The 21,979-nt window shown below is 40.0% G+C and overlaps 1 protein-coding gene across 3 annotated transcripts in view; it reads right to left on the bottom strand.

The window, feature by feature from the left end:
* tial1 (TIA1 cytotoxic granule-associated RNA binding protein-like 1) overlaps nt 1-21,979 on the bottom strand; it is a 44,969-nt gene that overhangs the window by 10,349 nt on the left and 12,641 nt on the right. The window contains exons 1-6 of one of the 3 annotated variants that reach the window (XM_072479354.1): nt 21,614-21,727; nt 21,222-21,371; nt 18,097-18,151; nt 11,078-11,165; nt 6,201-6,276; nt 1,248-1,356 (exon numbers count right to left, since the gene is read on the bottom strand). In XM_072479354.1, coding sequence (XP_072335455.1) covers nt 1,248-1,356; nt 6,201-6,276; nt 11,078-11,165; nt 18,097-18,151; nt 21,222-21,248 — 355 coding nt within the window. In that variant the 5' untranslated portion in view covers nt 21,249-21,371; nt 21,614-21,727. Of the gene's footprint in view, nt 1-1,247; nt 1,357-6,200; nt 6,277-6,733; nt 7,065-11,077; nt 11,166-18,096; nt 18,152-21,221; nt 21,372-21,613; nt 21,728-21,979 lie in introns of those variants that run through there. The other 2 variants (XM_072479352.1, XM_072479353.1) reach the window with 2 other exon arrangements.

Raw genomic sequence — 21,979 nt, 5'->3', positions numbered from 1 at the left:
AAGTGCAGAATTAGGCCATTTGGCCCATCAAGTCTACGCCACCATTCAATCATGCCCGATACATTTCTTATCCCCATTTTCCTGCCTTCATCTCATAACCCCTGTTCCTCTTATTAATGAAGAACCTATCTATCTCTTCCTTAAAGACACTCAGTGACTTGGCCTCCACAGCCTTCTGTGGCAAGGAGTTCCACAGGTTCACCACATATGCATCTTGCCATCGGCAGTGGTTCCCAAGGATGCCCAAAATGGAGTACTACTGATCAGCTTGGGTTTGGTAGGGCCCATGATTGACCCAATGCCATGTGACCTCAAGGGATCCAGAGGCGATGTCGAGAACTGTAGAAATTTCTCATCTCATTTTGAAAGGGCGGCATGGTGGCACAGTGGTTAGCACTACTGCCTAACTGTACCGAGGATCGATCCTATCTGTATGAAGATTGCACTCTCCCCGTGTCTCACCACCACAACCCAAAAATGCGCCTGGTAGGTGGAATGGCCATGCTAAAATGGCCCCTTAATTGGAAAAAAAAAAAGAATTGGGTACTCAAACCTCGTTTTTAAAGGATCGTCCCTTCAGTCTGAGGCTGTGCCCTCAGGTTCTAGTTTTCCCCTACTAGTGGAAACAGCCTCTCCGTGTCCACTATATCTAGGCCGCTCAGTATCCGATTATGTTTCAAGAGGATTCCCCCTTCATCCTTCTAAACTCCAACGAATACAGATTCAGATACGACAGGCTCTTCATTCCATGGATCATTCTTGTGAACCTTCTCCAGACCTTTTACAATGCCTGCACATCCTTCCTTCGATATGGGGCCCAAAATGCTCTCAGTACTCCAAAAAGGGTCTGACCAGAGCCTTATACAGCCTCAGAAGTACATCCCTGCTCTTGTATTCTAGCCCTCTCAACATGAATGCTAACATTGCATTTGTCTTCCGAACTGCTGACTGAACCTGCACGTTAACCTTGAGAATCTTGAACTAGGACTCCCAAGTCCCTTTGTGCTTCGGATTTCCTAAGCCTTTTCCCATTCAGAAAGTAGTCCATGTCTCCATTCTTCCTATCAAAGTGCATAACCTCACTTTTCCCACATTGTATGCCTATACTCCATCTGCCACTTCTTTGCCCACTAGCCTGCCCAAGTCCTTTTGGTAAATACAAATTTTCATTAATTCAGTCATTTTGGAAAGATAGTAAATTGGACACCTTAAAAAAACTATGACATAATACTGATTGAGAAACCTACTCTCTGGTGCACTCTTTGGAGCTGGTGGCTTGCGCGTTGCCCAGTTTGTTCGAATTTGTCGGCCTCCCAGCCATTGACCACCCATGTGCACAATTGCATTTTCTGCGTCCTATGGAAAATGGATGAAGAATGTAGAGGTGATGTAAATTCAGCCTCTAATAGTAATTATTCAATTCAAGGTTCACTTTGCTTCTCAATTCTAAACAGTGTAACAGTGCAGACATGCCAATATGCAAACATTCAGTTAAATCCCTCATTGAGGAACGGTGAGCATATTGACTCAATATATTTTCTGGGTTACCAGTTGCTAATTTATTCCAATTCTACTGCATCACTGGAACACTGCATTTATCAATATTTGTAGTTTAGCAACTGATGTTTGCCGAATATAAAATATTTGTACAGTGAATTGTGAAATACATCCACAATGTCAAGCATTTCTTCAGCCCACAGGTCATTCTCCTCATTTCACAAAGCTATTCATTTGTTTAGTTTTTTTAATAATCGTTATAACATTTACAGACCAAGATGTCATTAAATAGTGAAAGTCTTGAGGGGCTACATGCCTGCACTTGTTCCTATATTTACATACGACATACTCAAGTCAACAAATTCTAGGCTACCTCAAGATAATCATTCCAAAATAAATTCAAGAAATAAGAATTGACAGGGGTGGCACGGCGGCAGTGGTTAGCACTGCTGCCTCACAGCACCATGGACCCGGGTTGGATCCCGGCCCTGGGTCACTGTCCGTGTGGAGTTTGCACATTCTCCCAGTGTCTGTGTGGGTCTCACCCCCACAACCCAAAAAGATGTGCAGGATGGGTGGATTGCCACGCTAAATTGCCCCTTAATTGGAAAAATAAATAAATTGGGTACTTTAAATTTTAAAAAAAATAAGAATTGAAAAGAAGAGATCACAATCAGATCAGAAATGTTTAGTTAGGGCAGCACATGGCACAGCGGTTAGCACTGCAGCCTACAGCGCTGAGGACCCAGGTTCGAATCCTGGCCCTGGGTCACTGTCCGTGTGGTTTGCACATTCTCACCGTGTCTGCGTGGGTTTCACCCCCACAACCCAAAGATGTGCAGGGTAGATGGATTGGCCACGCTAAATTGGAAAATAAATCATTGGGTACTCTTAATTTAAAAAAAAAAAAAAAAAAATTTTTTTAAAGAAATGTTTAGTTTCAGAATTTCTAGATTATCTGGAATCCTATTTACAAGTTTGCCAAGAACTAAATCTTAAGTTTTGTCGAATTCAAACCCAATAAATTTGTACTGAAAAGTTAATTTCACTGAACTACAAGTTAATATTTATGGAATAGATCAAGCTTGTATCTTTTTCAAAATATCCAATTATTGATTAGCCAAAAGGCAAGCATATTACTTTTCACTGAACCAAATGAGCACATTATATGGTTCGTAAAGCAATAGTCAAAACAATTCCTTTCTATCTGAATTTATAGCAGTGATTGTTATAGCAGTGATGTAGTGAACAGAGATGCGTCGAGAAGAGAACTCTGTGAAAGTACACTACCCACTACCAATCGGAGGCCAGATTTTAACCAGTAGTTTTTAAACCAGTCCTGGGCCAGGATGATGTGTTGATAACACGCATGAGAATCTGCCAATACTATTCTGCAACCTGTCACAGGTTGTACCATAATTCTTCAAATGAGCGTGCAGTAAATTTTTCTTCCCTCCATCCCTTTCAGGATGCAGCCAACCTACCTATCCATCCAATTCCCTCAGCTGCAAACAAAAATCTGATCATAACAGTAATTTTCTCAGTGAGCCCAGTGAAAAGCAATTCACAAAATGGCAGTCCGCATCATCCAAGCCAATGAAATCTCAATTGAACAGGTGCACTTCATAAAGTGTATTGGGTAAAGATAACCAATCATACATAATGAACATTCGTAAAATTCAAAGTTGTTACTCATTTACTTCAATGCAATAAGGGTCTTATATCATTGAGTAGCATTGTGTAAACTATCCTTCGGTCTGTCATCCTCAAAGAGAATGCACAGCCTATTAAAAATTCTGAAGTTGGAACAAGATTAAAATTATAAAATTTTAGTAAATAAACACACCATAAATATCATTGGCTTCAATCACATTCCCCACCTCAATATATTGGCTCATCCATCAACATTGTAAATAGTTATGGAGGAAATAGCTTCCTGGAGTCCCAAGCGTGCGTTATTACTTTTATCTACAGCTTCGTTTTACTTCTACAAGGAGATGAGGCACCCAAAGAAAGCATGTGCTTTTTTAATCCATTATATCCAAATTGCTGAAACTAATTTCATATGTTAAAGAAATTTTCAGATTTCCCAAGTGAATAAATGCTCCAGCTAGTGTGGCGGAGGGCATTACCGACCCAACAAGAGGGCACTCCGCCACACTGTTAACTCAACATTAATACAATGATGCAGCTCTTCCTTGAGGATTCCTCCTGCCTGATCAATGCTCTGTTAATACAAGCTGGATAAGACAAATCTTTTCATTAAGAGCTTCCATCTTACCGAGGAGGCTTCAGGCCAACAACCTGCGCTGAAAAGTTAGCTCACATTTCGACAGCTGCGACAATCCACATTCTTAGTCAATTCACTCCATTTCCCATTAAGAGATCCGTAAAAAAGTTATTCCAGGATCTGGATCAACAGCTTTGTCAAAAATGAATCAGTTCTTCCTTGGGCCATTGCCTGAGTACCAGGTCTCATTGAAATCATCCACTGGTTTGAGATTTGTTTTCAAACAGATGAACAAACAGGCAAAAGCATTACCCACCTTAAGTGGCAGAGACAGGTAAAAACATACAAATCACTGGGGCCAGGCTGTAATAAGAGTGGTCTGCTCTGAGCATTTAGGAAATGGGAAGGTGCAGAAAAGTTTCATTCGGATGATTTCAGAGAATATCGAGGCTTTAAGGCAATATGGTTCTTTAAGGTACAATATGGTTCTTTTTTAAGATTAGAAGAATTTGATGTGGTCAAGTGCAAAATCAAATGCTTAGGGATACAATACAGGCAGAAGGATTACAGAATTAATGGAAATACTAAGCAAACCAAATTAGGAACGCGATCTCAATGTTATTCTAAATAAATCACTCTAAACAATGTCTAGCTGCAATCAAGAAAACTGAAAGGATATTACATTGTGCAAGATGACGTTCTTTTTAGATATAATTATGTCTTTGATAGAAATTCTTCCATTATTAGTTCAAACTGGAATTCAGAAACAAGAAATCATGAATTTTAAACTGCAATTGAAAATGTGGAGAGGATAAAAATGTATTTTACAAGTTGTTGGAGCAGGGACAATTTTGACTCATGGAATATTTGATTCCATCTATGCTACGAACTCCCATGTTCGTTCCAAGGAGTTTGCTCATGAAGGAACCTATGGGCCAGGGAGGCAATGTACTAGAGCCAACTCAGTTGTCACAATTTGAACAAGGACATACAATACATTCAGGCAAGATACAAAGAAACATGACTGAGAAATATAGAAAGTAGGAGCAGTGGGAGACCATTCAGCCCTTTTAAGCTTGCATTCAATATCATGGCTGATCCTGTACCTTAATGCCACACTCCTGCGTTCTCCCATTACCCCTCGGCGCCTTGAGCATCTAGAAATCTATTCTTAATATGTTCAGTAGTGTTGCCTCCGTTGCCTGCAGTAGGGAATGCCACAGGGTCCCACCTCAAGTGAAATTTCTCCTCATCTTAAGTCCTAAATGCCCTACCCCATATCCTGAGACTCCTTGTTCTAGACCGCCTCTAGCCAGAGGGAACAACATCCCTGCATCCAGTCTGTCCACGCCCCTCAGAATGTTATATGTTTTAATTAGATCTCCTCTCATTCTTCTAAATTCCAATGAATACAAGCCCAGTCGACCCAGTTTCTTCCTGTACAACAATCCAGTCATCCCAGGGATCAATCTGGTGAAACTTTGCTGCACTTCCTCTATGGCAAGTATACCCTTTCTTCGATAAGGAGACCAAAATTGCACACATTTCTCCAGCTATGGCCTCACCAAGGTCCTATACAGCTACACGAAGACATCCTTGCTCCTGCATTTAATTCCTCTTGGAACGAAGGCCAGCATGCCATTTGCCTCCTAACTGCTTGCTGCACCTGCACGCTTGCTCGGTGACTGGTGTACTAGGACACCCATGTCCCCTTGTATGTCAACATTTTCCATTTGGTTTCTCCATCCAAAATGGATAACGTCACATTTGTTCACATTATACTGCATTTGCCACATGTTTGCTTATTCACTCACACCATGAAACTTCTCAACATCTTCCTCACCACTCCCAATCCCACTAAGCTTTGTGTCATCAGCAAACTTGGAAACATTGGTTCCCCATAGAAATCATTGATGTATTTTGTGAATAGCTGGGACACAAGCATGGATCTCTGCAGAACCCCACTAGTCAGCACCCGGCACTTCGAAGACGACTTTTATTCCTCCTGTTTCCTGTCTGCTAGCTAATTCTCAACCCATGCCACATTACCCCCCAAACCCACACACTTTTAATTTTGCAGAGTAACTTCCATGTGGAACAAAAAGTGTTTGGAACATCCAAATGCTATTCTATTAGTTATGTCCTCAAAAAAAAAAAAAAACACCCAAATGGCCAGCTTTTGACACAGCTTATCAAGGGAGGTTTACAGGGCAAACATATTAGATGTCCAATATATAAATGAAGTATCGGGAAAAAACTGGATACAATGGCTCGGACACAAGAAACGGATCAATTGCTTATCCAGCCTCATATTCCTTGACTTAGAAATACAAGTACGATGGTACTCTGCACGTCACAGATATTCAGCTATTAACTGCATATTGTGTATTCAACATATCAGACAAGCATAAAAAATTTAGTAATGTTAATGGTTGAACTGTTAACCTATGCATTATATTTCAGAAGAACCTACCAGTTTACTGTAGAAAGATACAAATCCATAGCCTTTAGATTTCCCTGTTGCCAAGTCTTTTACAACACGAGCATCCCTGTGTAAACAGATACAACTGAATAAATAAAAATGTAACATACCCCTGAACAAAATAAAAAAAAGGAACCACACACACTGTATTGTCAGCACAAGTCAACTTCGAAAAAAATGGGATTTTTATAATCCCACCGTAATAACTAATTGCTCTATCCTTTGTTACAGCTTAACCTTTAGTGTAGCAGTAAATAGCAAACATGCAAACTGTAGTATCCTGAACGCTGTTTCGCTAATTATACTGAGCTGGAAACCATGAACTCAACAGATTTTTAAACACTAACCCTCACTAACACTAAAAACTGAGAAATAGTCTGTAGTACAAAATACAATTCCAATTCTCCTTAACCATGCATTTCTATACAGAGCCTTTAATAATGTGTGTTCTACCTAGCCACACAAATATTTGAAATATAAAAATTCAGAAAAGAGAAAAAAAATAGGAATTAAAAAAGGCATACATCGCCTGTTAACTGATTTCTTTATTTTTCTTGGTATGGTCAATTCTCTACCCTCTTTTTGGACTGTGGGCAGCTGTAAATTTTGAAAAATTGAGACTTTCAGAAATTTAGAAAATGAATATGAAACTAAAACAATACTAAGCACACCAGTACGAACAACAATTACATAGGATTTGTAAGCACGTCAATAGGATTGGGAATACGAAATTCGCACTATATAGAGCACATTAAAATGTTAACAATCAAGTCTAATAAATTTATAAAAAAGAGAATAAATAGAAATGAGAAAAAAAACTACAACTGAGTTAATGAACTTCCAGTGTGCACAGTTCCTTGCAGTTAGCCATGGGGATCCTGTCCATTCTTAACAGCAATTCTGTAAAATAACCAGAATGCTATTACTTTTAATTATGACTCAAACTACAAAAAGCTGCACATTTCTCCATTATTTTCTGTAGCCTGTGTACAAGCAGTCTTACAAGTGCTCTGTTGAAATTTACACTAATTTACTATTTAGATAATTGAAGTAGATGAGAAGTACGAAAGCAGCATTACATACTAGACCAGTCATTACAACACAGGTAGTTGACAGTATATAAAATGTTACTCAATGAGTAGGTTTAAGTGCAAACAAGCAGAGAAGTGTTAATTTATGTATTTAAATCAATTTTAAAAGTAGCATGTACTGAACCTTGCAATTTTAATTAATAATGATGGTGTCAAGGAACAACAAGCACTGACATTGATGCAATGGCCCTTGCATGCATTTTTGAACACAAAAGAAAAATCCAAAATCTGCCAGCAACAATACTGCCAGCAACAATACAAAACTGATACTACACATTATTCTATACTGCCCAGTAATGAATAAATGCCTGGATATTTATTTATTGGCCCATAATTTTGTGGGAAAATGGCAAGTTCTCAAAGCATGCCAGCATTCAATTAAAAACAGTAATTTGTAGTGAGAAAGGTAAACCATTAGTTGTGAATTGTCATAAACTGTTGGGACAATCTGCACTCCATTGGCCTCACAAAATACAGGACCTCAGTCAACCTCCCCACAGGTCAGCAAATTTTGGAATTGTGCCATAAAATGAATAGTTTGCTGCACAAAGGGAAGGCTGCTATTTCATGGCACAATGGGGTAACTTATGACCCCAGCATCCCAACCAATCTCAGAAGCATATAAAGTCCTGCAAGTTATTTTTTTCTTTAAAAAACTTTTATCTTATTGTCCCTTCAATTACATTCTGCAAACTTGACGCAAGAATTCCCTTCTGCTGTGGCAAGTTTCTTTCGCAGTCCTTAAATTTCATTGGTTAAGAAGGTGGATTCAGAGTTCAGTCATTCACCAAGGCTCCCGGTGCCTAATTATCAGCTTGCACATCCAGCAATTTGCAGTGCAAAAACATGGGTGATGAATAAAAAATAAAAATAAACTCACTGCACTTGTCACAGGATGCTCACTCCAGCTCATTCTGGGCAATTGTTATGATCGTAGCAAATTAAGGCCAAACTACTGCAGCACCCACTTAACCAAGTGCACATGCATGGCAGACTATCCCAATAATGGGAATAGTTTATATATGTTTAAAACACACTGGTATGGTAACTTGAAGTCAGCCAGAATCCATTTAAAGATTTTTTAAAAAGGAATTGTAATTGATGGGTATGATTACATTGCTTAAAGAACTAGCCATTCATCATGATACCTAGACATCAAAGCACAAGAGTTTAGCTCCACAGCCCATTTTTACTGGGTGGTCTGCTCCAATGGCAAGTTGCCATCATCCAGACATGTTAGTCTAGAACTGAAACTACTGACAGGTTTCTTTGATTTGAGCAATTATTTTTGCATGCCCATACTTTGGATTGAATTGCTCTGGTTGAGTTTCATCCATAGCCAGAACCCCATCCCCTCCCAACCAGATACATCCAGTGCACCATAATACTCCTAATACTCTTGATTCAATTCCATTGAAGCATAGTACTAACATAGAACTTAAGTGCAACCATACTCTGTTAATTCTGTGCATGTTTTGGTACAAGGCTCTATGTAAAAAACAAAGTGAAAACAACTTCATTCCCAGCTTCTGATTTGGCTTCATAAAATACACTATTGGTGTACACTTAAAGAAATTCAAATTTATGAACCAAGTTGTGCAAGTCAAGACAAGTCAACCTGGAGAGTGTCCTCAATCACCCACTGGGTCACAATACGAATAGTCAACACATGAAACAAAACCACACAATTCCTGCAACACAAGTAACCAATCTACCATGAAATTTTGCTTCTTCTTCAGTCATTATTTAGTGACCTACTCATAAAGCGTTGGTCTAAAAATTAATCCCTTTACAGATCAATAATATTCTATGACAGTGGCCAAACAAGTCTTGGATAATAATCTGTTACAGCAGACAAGGTACAAAGTATGTGAAAATAAAAGATATAAAACAGCAACAATCCACCTAAATAAATTTCTCAGTTATCAGAACAGAAGCATTCTATCAGCTTATAAAAAAACAATTATTAAAATATTAATCTGATCGCAATCTAGTTGGCCCTGAATATTTTGCGTTGTTTCAGTTATATGCACTAACTGATACCATATCTGGAGCATGTGATAGAGGTTGTATTTTCTATTGACGAGGAGAAAGTTCAAGTTCTACAGATATGCAACCAAAATCAAAATATAATCAAAACGATACTCAGCAACATCCAATTGCTGAAATAGTTATGAGAACAGCCAACTTCACAAATGAAAAGTGACTAAAGCCAGCCAAGAGTTTTATTAAAATGTCACATTCTAAAATTTACATTACTGCATAACAGCTGCAATTCCAGCTCTAAAGCTGCAAAATCATATTTTGAACTCGTAAACTGATGGGATACTGGGAAACCGAAACCACTTAGAGGTGCAAATGTAAACTACTTTTAAAAACCAAGATACAAAAAAATTTGACACTGACCTAGTCCCTCTGCAGATTTTAAAGTTGATAACGAGTATATACATTATGTATTAAAACATCACAGAATTTCCAACTGAACCAGATCACAAACTATAATATCAAGGGGTAATGCTGATTTGGTAAATTTTGGTAAATTTGATGCAAGACAAACTGTCGTTCATGCATCCAGTCAGTAATTAGACATTTATATATGTAAATAAAGTCAATTTCTACTATAATTAATATTTTTAATTAGGTTCAAGAAATTCTGACACCAAAACAACATTCGCACAAAGCCAAAATACAAGAACAGCACTTTAGGGAGAGATACCAGGACAACAAACTCCTCAATATAACTAACTAAAGCATATACTGAATTTATAGCACAAACACTACTTCCAAAACCTTGGCAGCTACATAATTAACTAATTCATGGAAGACCTTCGATGATTTGGACAATGGGATGGAATTACAACAAATATTTTATATCTATTGCATGGTTGACATAAATTCAGACCTGGCTCTGACATCTGTCAAACACAAACTTTAGAATGAATTGAGTGGTATGCATCCTCCGATACAAGTAAATAAACAAATGGGCATTTTCTCTTTGGGAGAGTTCTGGATAAAACAACTCCAGCTCAAACTGAACCTAGGAAAGTGACAGAAATCTGATATATTACATGCCCTTTTAAAGTACAATTGACAATACAGGGATCACAGATCAGGCCACTAACATCTTGACCTACGATGCTGATCCAAGAACAACCAGACTTCTATTCATTAGCACTAAATCGGTTTCAGCAAATATTAAAAGTAACAAATCATAAACTGTTACTAGCCTTTCTCCTAATTTTGTTTTCATCAATTCATGAAAATAACACAAGATATTTGTCCAAATATCAGTAGGAAATTAAATACGAAATTAGGCCATAGTTAAGATAATAATCCAAGCAATATCTTGCCTGGAGGCAGACATCACTTGGGAGAACAAGACAGCTTTATCTTAATACAATTGTCCAATAAGTTAATGTTGTGACCAAAATTTGCTGTTCATTTCCAAGACCGATAATGTTTTCTTCTTTTAGCTCAAAAAAGTTTGAAGCTGTTAAATTACAAGATATGGACCAGTCTCCAACAGGTCCTGCAAGACAGATCGGCTTCCTTTGGATCTTATTCTAAATAAGCTGCTTTTGAGTAAAAAGGCTTCACCAAGTAACTGGGGGAAAAGCTACTATATTTGTCTCATGACATCCTCTTCCCTGTCACTTGACAGAACAACCGAGAATTTCAGTTTCAATGTGGAGTTGATTTTTTTTAAATATAAAAAGGTGCTGAAGAAAGAAAAAGCTGAATGAACTCTTGAACTTTAAAGAACTAGAAAATACTTACGATATTCTACCAAAGGGCGCAAATGCAGATTTTAGATCCTCAGTGGTTATCTCAGGGCTTAAGTCACCAACAAACACATGAAAATGATCTGAGAAGACAATAGCAATTAATGGATACCTTAAATTAAATGCAGTATCAATCCTACACCATTTTTCCCTGTAAATTTATACTATAAACAGAAAATATATTGAGACTTCCGGTTGCGGCGATGCATCGCTAAGCCGCACGTTTCGGCACCTCCCGTTTCAACTGACTTTTGGGCTCTTATCGGGAGCCCCAACGGGATTTTTTTTTGGCCACACCCACTGTGAGGTGACAAAGGAAGCAGTCCCCCCAGGGGTGGATGGAAAGGAGCGGCAGTAGCGGCCAGATTACAGAGAATCCTTTGGAGCAGCGGCAGAGAAGAGAAGGGAGAAGCAAGATGGCGGCCGAGGGAGCCCAGATGGTATGGGGCCCGAAACAGCAGGAGTTCCTCCGATGATGTGTGGAGGAGCTCAAGAAAGAGGTGCTGCCGCCGATGTTACTGGCAATCGAGGGACTAAAGGAAACACAAAAGGTCCAGGCGATGGAGCTCCATGGAGTGAAGGCAAAGGCAGCCAAGAACGATGATGAGATACAGGGCCTGGTGGTAAAAGCGGAGATGCACAAGGCACTACATAAGAGGTGCATAGAAAGGCTGGAAGCCCTGGAGAACAGCTAGAGGAGGAAGAACCTACGGATTTTAGGTCTCCCCGAAGGAACAGAGGGAGCTGATGCTGGGGCGTATGAGAGTACGATGCTCCATACTCTCCTGGGAGCTGAGGCCCCAATGGGCCCCCTGGAAGTGGAGGGAGCGTACCGGGTCCTCGTGAGAAGACCAAAGGCAGGGGAAACACCAAGAGCAATGGTGGTGAAGTTCCATTGCTACAGGGATAGAGAGATGGTCCTGAGCTGGGCTAAGAAGACACGGAGTAGCAAATGGGAGAACTCGGTGATACGCGTGTATCAAGTCTGGAGTGCGGAGGAAGGTGCGGCGTGGAAAAGGCTGGAGATGGCGTCCTGTAAGGGAACAAGCCTGAAAGCGCTGGTGACGGCGCCGCTACCGTTCTCCCCGGAAAGGTACACCACAAAACCCAGTGGTGGTGGCGACCTTGAAGATCTGGGGGCCGTGGAGACGACACAGGGGAGTGACTGGTGCCCCGGTGTGGTCCCCGATAAGGAATAACCACAGGTTCATCCCGGGGAGGATAGATGGGGGATTTCAATGTTGGCAGCGAGCAGGAATTAGGAAGCTGAAGGACCTGTTTGTGGACGGGACGTTTGCGAGTTTGGGAGCATTGGAAGAAAAATCTAAGTTGCCACCAGGGAATGCTTTCCGAGGTGAGGGCATTTACGAGGCAACAGGTGAGGGAATTTCCGCAGCTCCCGACGCAAGGGATCCAGGATAGAGTGATTTCAGGGGCATGGGTTGGAGAAGGTAAAGTGTCAGAAATATACAGGGAGATGAGAGACGAGGGGGAGACGATGGTAGAGAAGCTGAAGGGAAAATGGGAAGAGGAGCTGGGGGAAGAGATTGAGGAGGGGCTGTGGGCAGATGCCCTAAGCAGGGTAAATTCCTCGTCCTCATGTGCCAGGCTTAGCCTGATTCAATTTAAGGGTCCACACAGGGCGCATATGACGGGAGCAAGACTGAACAGGTTTTTTGGGGTGGAGGATAGGTGTGGGAGGTGCTCGGGAAGCTCGGCGAACCACACCCACATGTTCTGGTCGTGTCCGGCACTGCATGAGCTCTGGGAGGGTGTGGCAAGAGTGGTCTCAAAGGTGGTGGGGGTCCGGGTCAAAACAAGCTGAGGGTTGGCTATATTTGGGGTTGCAGAAGAACCGGGAGTGCAGGAGACGAAAGAGGCAGACGTTCTGGCCTTTGCGTCCCTAGTAGCCCGGCGAAGGATTCTACTTATGTGGAAGGAAGCGAAGCCCCCGGGCATGAGGCCTGGATAAACGACATGGCAGGGTTCATAAGACTGGAACAAATAAAATATGCGTTAAGAGGATCGGCTCAGGGGTTCACCAGGCGGTGGCAACCGTTCCTTGACTATCTCGCGGAACGATAATGGAAAAACAGAAAAGACAGCAACAGCAACTCGGGGGGGGGGGGGGGGGGGGAGAGTATTATCCCGTGTTTTTGTTTTTTTGCCAGTTGTTGATATTTGCTTTATCTCTTTTTTCATTTGTTGTTAGTTTAATATATTATTTAAATAACATTTAATGTATATTCCTTTATTAAGTTGTAAAAACGGAAAATTTCTGTTTGTAAAATTTCAATAATATATATTTATTAAAAAAAAGAAAATATATTGAGTTGATTTTGCACAAGTATTCGGTACAAGTTTGTACCTGCTTCTATTTGAGGCTTCGATGCGTCGGAGGGGCAGTACAGTGGTTAGCATGGCTGCCTCACAGCGCCGAGGACCCAGGTCACTGGCCGTGTGCAGTTTGCACATTCTCCCAGTGTCTGGATGGGTCTCACTCCCACGGCCCAAAAAGATGTGCAGGGTAGATGAATTGACCACACTAAATTCCCCCTTAAATGGTTTTTTTAAAAAAAAGATTTACGCGCGGGGAGGGTTTAGCACAGGGCTAAATTGCTGGCTTTGAAAGCAGACCAAGGCAGGCCAGCAGCACGGTTCAATTATCGTACCAGCCCCCCCGAACAGGGGAATGTGACGACTAGGGGCTTTTCACAGTAACTTCATTTGAAGCCTACTTGTGACAATAAGCAATTTTCATTTCAAAATGTTAATCGGATTTTCTGAGCCCAAATGGTGAAACAAAAAAATGTAAGCAATATCCAATTAACAAAGTGTTACATTAATGCACTGCTTAAAGGGACCATTCAAAAGGAATAGAACAAGTTTACCAATTGTACTTCACTGCTAAGCTCATCATGAGGATAACTACCAGTGTGATATTCGGACTTAAGAGTTATTTGTTAAAGGTTTACATTCAAAACATTGAAGTAAATTTCATACCAAAGCTTGGAATTAAAAAATGATTTTGCAACAGGAAGTGTTACCAATTGAAAAGAATTTGCATGGTGTTGAATTCTCTCAAATCTCGATTGATTTTTTTTTTTTTTTTGCAATACTAGTGTCACAAATTGTGTCCTCATGGAGAACAAAATCAGTAGCAAGATAGATCCGACATACGGACCAAAAACAAAGTAACAGCACATAATTTTATGAAAAGTTTTAACGGAACAGAAATGCACAGAAAATATGTAAAATAAATGGACTTTTGGCGGTGGGGGGGATGGGACTAAGTAATCAGGGACAGTCACAAATGCACTGTAAAAGAAGCAGTTTGATCCCTTCAAAAAAAGTGGAATAAGTGTCATGGTGAGAAGAATTTTGGTTATTGGGATAGGCACACACATGAATGATATGCATGTCTCTCTAGGAGGCAATGTAGTCTTCTACTTCTAGAATTGGATAGTTGTTGTTTGTGATGGGCAGTAGGCAATGGTTGATTAACAGATCTACGAAGAGTCTTGCTTCATTACCTCTCAGTTTTAAGTGTTTACACACAACAGAGATTGTATGGGAAATATGCCTGTGCAAAGAACGGATTTGATTGTCAAATGGCCTTCCGACAGTCCCTGTTTTATGTCCAAAAATGTTCATAAATTGCTTGCTACATCTGTACACGATATTTACATCAACTTCAATGCAATACTAATTTCATCAAGTCTTCTGTATCAAGTCCAAAATAATACCGAGGGTGGCACGATAGGTCAAGATTCTATCGCCTTTGGGATTGGAGTTTGAATTTAACCCAGATAAGAGTTTAACGATCTTGTCTACTCATTATAAATACCCTACACAAATAAATTTTAGACAATTTCAACCCAATTCCTGGCATGCAAGGGCCCATTGCATCAAACTGATGTAGCAATGGAAATGGAAAATATTAATGTTACAGGTTCTCTGAAAATGGATCGTAGCCTCAATATTTCAACTAAGGAAATGCCTGAAATTGAAAACACCTTCCAATGCAGAACTTTATTTTTAAAGACCATAAGACATCGGAGCAGAATTAGGCCATTCGGCCCATTCAATCATGTCTGATATGTTTTGCATTCCCATTCTCCTGCCTTCTCTCCATAACCCCTGATCCCCATATTAATCAAGAACCTATGTCTGTTTTAAAGACACACAGGTAGCAATGTTCCACAGATTCACCACCTTCTGGCTGAATAAATTCCACCTCATCCTAGTTTTAACGGATTGTCCCTTCAGTCTGAGGCTGTGGCCTCGGGTTCTAATTTTTCCTACTAGTGGAAACATCCCCTCCCTGTCCAATATATCTAGGCCTCAGTATCCTGTATGTTTCAATAAGACTTCCCCCTCATCCTTCTAAACTCCAGTGAGTAAAGACCCAGTGCCCTCAACCGCTCCTCATATAAGCTCTTCATTCCAGGGATCATTTTTGAGGTTCTTCTCTGGATCCTTTCCAAGGCCAGAACATCCTTCTTTGGATACAGGGCCCAAAACTGCTCACAATACTCAAAATGGGGTCTGATCAGAGCCTCATGGAGCCTCAGAAGTACATCCCTGCTCTTGTATTCTAGCCCTCCTCGACATGAATGGTAACATTGCATTTGACTTCCCAACTGCCGACTGAACCTGTACGTTAACCTGAAGAGAACATTGAACCATGAACCCAAGTCCCTTTGTGCTGATTTCCTGAGCCAATCCCATTTAGAAAATAGTTTAGCCTCCAATATTCTTACCAAAGTGCATAACCTCACACTTTTCCACATTGTATTCCATCTGCCACTTCTCTGCCCACTCTCCCAGCCTGTCCAAGTCCTTCTGTAGCCCCCTGCTTCCTCAATACTACCTGTTCCTCTGCATATCTTTGTATCATCCGCAAACTTAGGAACAGTGGCCTCAGTTCCTTTTCCAGTATATTGTGAAAGGTTGTGGTTCCAACACTGACCTGAGGCACACCACTAGTCACTGGCTGCCATCCAGAAAATGATCCCTTTATCCCCACTTTCAGTCTTTAGTCAGTCAGCCAATCCTGTCCACGCCAGTATCTTACCCTTAACACGATAGGCTCTTATCGTATTTAACTGGCCCCTATATGGCACCTCGTCAAAGACCTGGAAATCTAAATAGATCACTTCCACTCGTTCTCCCTTGTCCAACTTCCCTGTTACATCCTCAAAGAATTCTAACAGATTTGTCAGACATTACCTCCCCTTGACATAGCTGTGCTGACAGGGTCCTATTTTATCGTGCACTTCCAGGTACTCTTCAATCTCACCTTTAATAATGGACTCCAACATCTTACCAATGACACCGGCCTATAATTTCACGTCTTCTGCCTCCCTCCCTTCTTAAATAGGGGTGTTACTTTAGCCATTTTCCAGTCCTCTAGGATCCTCCCTGCCTCCAGTGATCCCTGAAAGATCACCGTCAATGCCGCCACAATCTCCTCAGCTATCTCCTTTAGAAGCCTGGGGTGTAGTCCATCCGGTCCAGGCGATTTATCCACCTTCAGACCTTTCAGTTTCCCCAGAACCTTCTTAGTGATGGCCACTACATTCACCTCTGCCCCCTGAAGTTCTGGCATCCCATTGGTGTCTTCCACAGTGAAGACTGATGCAAAGTAACTATTCAGTTCCTCAGCCATTTCTTTGGCTCCTATCACGACTTCTCCAGCCTCATTTTCCAGTGGTCCAATGCCTATTGCCTCTCTCACCTTGAATATATTGAAAAATATATTGCTTATTACTTCATTTTCTCCCCCTTTTTGCTTTTATAGTTGTCCTTTGCTCACTGCCTTCACTTTTAATTAAAAACTGTTTAGTTCAAAAACAAATAAAACTCTTCATACATTACATGTTGCCTTTCATTCAACCAACTCAGACATAAGGTTTTGGACAATGAAAATAGCTGTTAAATGCTGTGGATCACAAGTGCACGTGAAGAACATTGAAATGTTACCCCAGTTAAGGAAATTGAATTTTGTCTCAAAGCACCTGTTTGCCAAGTCATTCAGACCTGTAAAGTTAGCCCAATAAACAAGCCTCGTCGTCGGCGCCTAGCGAAGATTTAAACAGCTACTGATAATGCCAATAGTTTACATGTTTCTAAATTCTTGAAACTATTCACATTATATATAATTTTGTGGAATGTTCTGTATGAGTGACAAAAATACACCGAACACTCCCATGATGCAACATCGCCCATTTATTCAAAATCTACTTGGGTGTTAATAGAATGTTAAAACAAATTAACTCTTGTCTATTTAATGTTAGCTGGATTCCAGGTTTCATATTTATACACACACATATATATATAAAATAAAATAAATAATATATATATAAACTATCTTGAATTAACCACTTCAATTTGTAACTAAATGTCAAGCTTTCGGAAAACAAACAACTCCAACAAAAGGAATAATGAATAGGAAGTCATGTATCAATTCAAATGTTACATTGGCATCAATAACTTATCCAACTTATAAAAGAACAGCTGTCTGTATATTTTCATCTTCCCTTTCTTCAGTCACAGAAAGAAACCAAACACCGAGGGAGGGGGGGGGGGGGGGGGGAAATATTAGAAATGGCAAAGAAAAATATGTTGCCCCATCAGTTGAAAATACAAAATATGTGGATGATTTACAAGGCATTACTTGGTTTAACATCTACCCAACTTAAATTCCACAACTAGAAGTTTCAGCTCTTATGCCAAGTACAAATTGTTTTCTCTCTGCCCCAATAAGACATTTCACACCACATCAGTCTTAAGCAGAGGCTTTTAGTTTAAATGGTAAAGACTTGGATGCAAAATAATGCACCATAATCCTTCAAAGAAATTTGATTGCCTAAGTTACCTTCAGTGGAGTCCAAGGGCTGAAATCTTTACGAGCAAAGGTACTAGGAGCGTTACAACATTGCTCCACAGATGTATATCAAAATCAGTTCTTAACATACTGAGAGGGTTGTCATCAAAAAAGTATGCACTTACTGGTTGTATCTTTCTTCTGGCTACTTGGTGTTGTTGCCCAGTTTACTTTGACTTCCTAAAAAGTAATTTAAAAAGTGAAGCACTTATTAAAAATGAATTCAAAATTGCTTATTCTTCCTTAAACATCAAGCTACAAGAATTTCAAAATTTTGACAGTACACTGCATTATATTATTTTATTTGGGGGCACAAATTTGTGAAGGGTAGGTAGAGGGGATTGATTTTTTAAAAGTGGTTGTTGAAGTAGTGAACGGGGACAATCTACTGGTGTTCTGTATGGACTTCCAAAAGGTAAACAAAGTTCCTCAAAAAACTTTTAGTTGAAGCACATGGAACTGAAGGCAAATTATTTTACTGTTAGGGGGAAATGATGAGTGGGTACTCTAACTTGCATGATGTGACTAATGGTGTCTCACAAGGTTGTGTTGTGACTTCAACCAGTTACCATATTCAACCAGTTACCTTATTTGTTCAAGGGATAGTGGAATAGAAAGCCACATATACAAATTTGCTAATGACGAAAAAAGGTGGCAGTGGAAGCAGTGCAGTTGGAAGCATACTAATACAAAAGATTTTGATAAGAGTAAGTGACAGGGCAAAGCTATGGCAAATGGATTTCAATACAGAAAAACGAGGAGCCATCCACTTTAGACCTTAAGGATACCACAGGGTACTTTGCAAAATATTGAAAAGCTAGGAACAGTGGAGGTCCAAAGAGACGGAGGAGAGGAGGTACAGGTACAAAAAATAAATTATCAACAGTGCAGAATTCTTAATAGAATGCTGGCCTGTATATTAAGAGGACTGGAGTACCAGGGGTTGGAAGTCAGGCTTCATAGGGCAGCACTGCAGCATAGAGGGCAGCACAGTTGCTTCACAGCTCCAGGGTCCCAGGTTCGATTCCCGGCTGGGGTCACTGTCTGAGCGGAGTCTGCACGTTCTCCCAGTGTCTGCGTGGGTTTCCTCCGGGTGCTCTGGTTTCCTCCCGCAATCCAAAGATGTGCAGGTTAGGTGGACTGGCCGGCTAAATTGCCCTTAGGCTAGGTGGGGTTACTGAGTTAAGGGGATAGAAGGGGGCTTGGTTAGGGTGCTCTTTCCAATGGACGGTGCAGACTCGATGGGCCGAATGGCCTCCTTCTGCACTGCAAATTCTATGATTCCATGATTTACACAAAGCCGGGTGAAACCACACCTAGATTAACAAGAGCAATATGAGTGCCAAGCTTGGAACGGATATAATGGCCTTGGAGTGTAGCATAGTTTACCAGGATAATTCCTAACGTTACAGTAAGGAGGCAAGATTACACAAACTGGTGTTGCATTCCTGGAATTTTGGCATTTAAGGGGTGATTTGATCACCGCTTATAAATTAAGGGGAAATGATAGGTTGGATAGAAAAAAACATTTCTACTGTTTGGTGAGTCGAGGATAAGAGAAAATCTAAATATTAGAAGTCAGACCGTTCAAGAGTGAAATTAGGAAACCCTTTTGCACACAAAAGGTGCTACAAGTTTAAAATGCAGTTCCATCAATGGCTATTGATGATAGATCAATTTTAAATCAGGAATTATTAGATTTTTGTTACCCAAAAGGAATAGGGAAAAAAAGCAGGTTTGCAGAGTTAAATCACAGGTCCGCCGAAATTCATTTAATACCATGTGCTTGATGTGTTAAACAGACTCTTGTGTTTCAAAACAAAAATGACATTATCTACATTTTATGCATTTTTGTAGCTAAGCAGGTGCACGGAGAGATCTCCATTTTTTATAGAATTTACATTTCAGAAATAGGCCAGTCAACCTAACGGGTCTATGCCTGTATTTGAACTCCATACAAGACTTCACCACCCATCACCTGTGCCTGACCCCCACGTCCTTCCATGCACTTCTCAATGTTCTCTAATTCAACCAGTCTGTGGTTGCACATTGCAATTTTGAAAAATATATTTTTAAAAATTAAACTAAGAGTACACTTTGTATGCCTACTTGTGACAATAAAGATTAAATATTATTATTAATGGTTCCTTTTGGACAATGTTCCTCCACATTCATCCTTAACAATCCTTTCATTACTATGAAGGCTTTGCAGCTTGCAAGAGCTCAAATCATCACTAATAGTTATATCCTCTAAATTCTGACATTTTCTCAAGTGCTTCAATATCACTTTTGTAGTACGGAGAACTAAACTGAACTGTATTCCATCCCTCGAAATACATCCCAGAACGTACTGTATGTGGAGTCACTAGTTGACCATGTTTTGATTAGAACTTTCTCATCTATTACCAAATGTTCAACTTAATTTTTCCTCCATGCTTTTATCATACAGATAAACGATGATTCCTTTCATTTGTATCAACAATGCTCCCCAAACTAAATAAAGCACCATGTGGTAGACCCACAGGTTAGACAAACAAGTAATATTACAAATGATTCAAATAACAGCAGCTGGGTTTCAGAATAATTCAAGGGCACAGCTCTACAATTAAGACCATTATTCCTAGAAATCCTTTCTAACAACCATCACAATGTTCTATTAAGAATAGTCTCTAAAGGGGCAGCATGGCGGCGCAGTGGTTAGCACTGCTGCCCACAGCACCGAGGACCCGGGTTTGATCCCGGCCCCGGATCACTGTCTGTGTGGAGTTTGCACATTCTCCCTGTGGCTGCGTGGGTTTCACCCCCACAACCCAAAGATGTGCAGGTTAGGTAGATTGGCCACCCTAAATTGTCCCTCAATTGGAAAAATAATAATTGGGTACTCTGAATTTATTTTTAAAAATAGTCTAAAGTACACTTCAGTTACTCAGATAGTTTATTATAAAATTTGGTACAGGCAGCCAAGAACCATTAATATATACTGGATTATTTGAATAAAATTTGATGCATAAAATGGTACATTACATGGAGTACATTTAATTTTCTGAGGGGGCTAAAGCAGTGGTTAAAATTTTGCTAGACATTTGAATAAAGTTTTATTTCAAACCTCAAATACCTACAAAAGGAAGCCAATGTATTTTATTTCTCTAGCTAACCGAGGAATCAGACACTGGCACTGTTCAAAGTATCACATCTTAAATTTATCCAGCTGAATGTTCTCCTCACTCACCCTTTAGATACGATAGCTTACCTTACCCATTATTTTACGGCCATTCATTGCAGCCAATGCAGCTGCTGCATCCCTATGCTCGTAGAATTCCACAAAGCAATACGGGTCATTGCTGGAATGCTGCAAAACAGAAAATCCAACAGAAGAGTTCACCCTTCTGCTTGCGGTTTGCTGAGAAGAAAAATTCATGAAAACTTAGTACAAAGAAACCAAATGAAATACTTACATATCTACATTATAGCCTTTTACTTTTATAGCCAATCTGTCCACAAACAATTTAAAGGAAATTACTGAACATTTAATATTTCTGAACATTTTCTATGTAAATCAGGGCTTCCCCGGCTTTTAAGTATATTTAAGAAAACAGTATTTTTACTAGTTGAACCCTAAAATCATTAGTAAAAATTGCTAACCTGTTGGCTAACTTCCAGAGCCAATGTTTTGTGCGGCAAAGAATAGCAAATATTGTGAGGGTTTAACTTTTGCAGAGATCTGCTGCAATTGCTGTGACACTGATCTTTCCCCGTCTGCAATCTGTAATCAGGAATGGAGCTGAAAGTATGTCTCCAGTGAAGGGAGATATTTTTATCTGGGAAGGTATGTATGACTACTGCCACATGAGCATCTGTTTTGTTTTTAAAAAAAGTAAAATTTGATTTACAGGTAAATGGTAAATAGAATATCAAACACGTAGGTGAAGTAGCTCAAGAGTCCATCAAATGTTATGTAAATAACACTTGTTCACAAACTTGAATAGGAAGCAATTCTACTAGAATGAC

The sequence above is a fragment of the Scyliorhinus torazame genome, chromosome 16 (genome assembly GCF_047496885.1).
Source record: "Scyliorhinus torazame isolate Kashiwa2021f chromosome 16, sScyTor2.1, whole genome shotgun sequence".
Classification (NCBI taxonomy): domain Eukaryota; kingdom Metazoa; phylum Chordata; class Chondrichthyes; order Carcharhiniformes; family Scyliorhinidae; genus Scyliorhinus; species Scyliorhinus torazame.
This window is presented reverse-complemented; position numbering and strand designations above follow the sequence as displayed.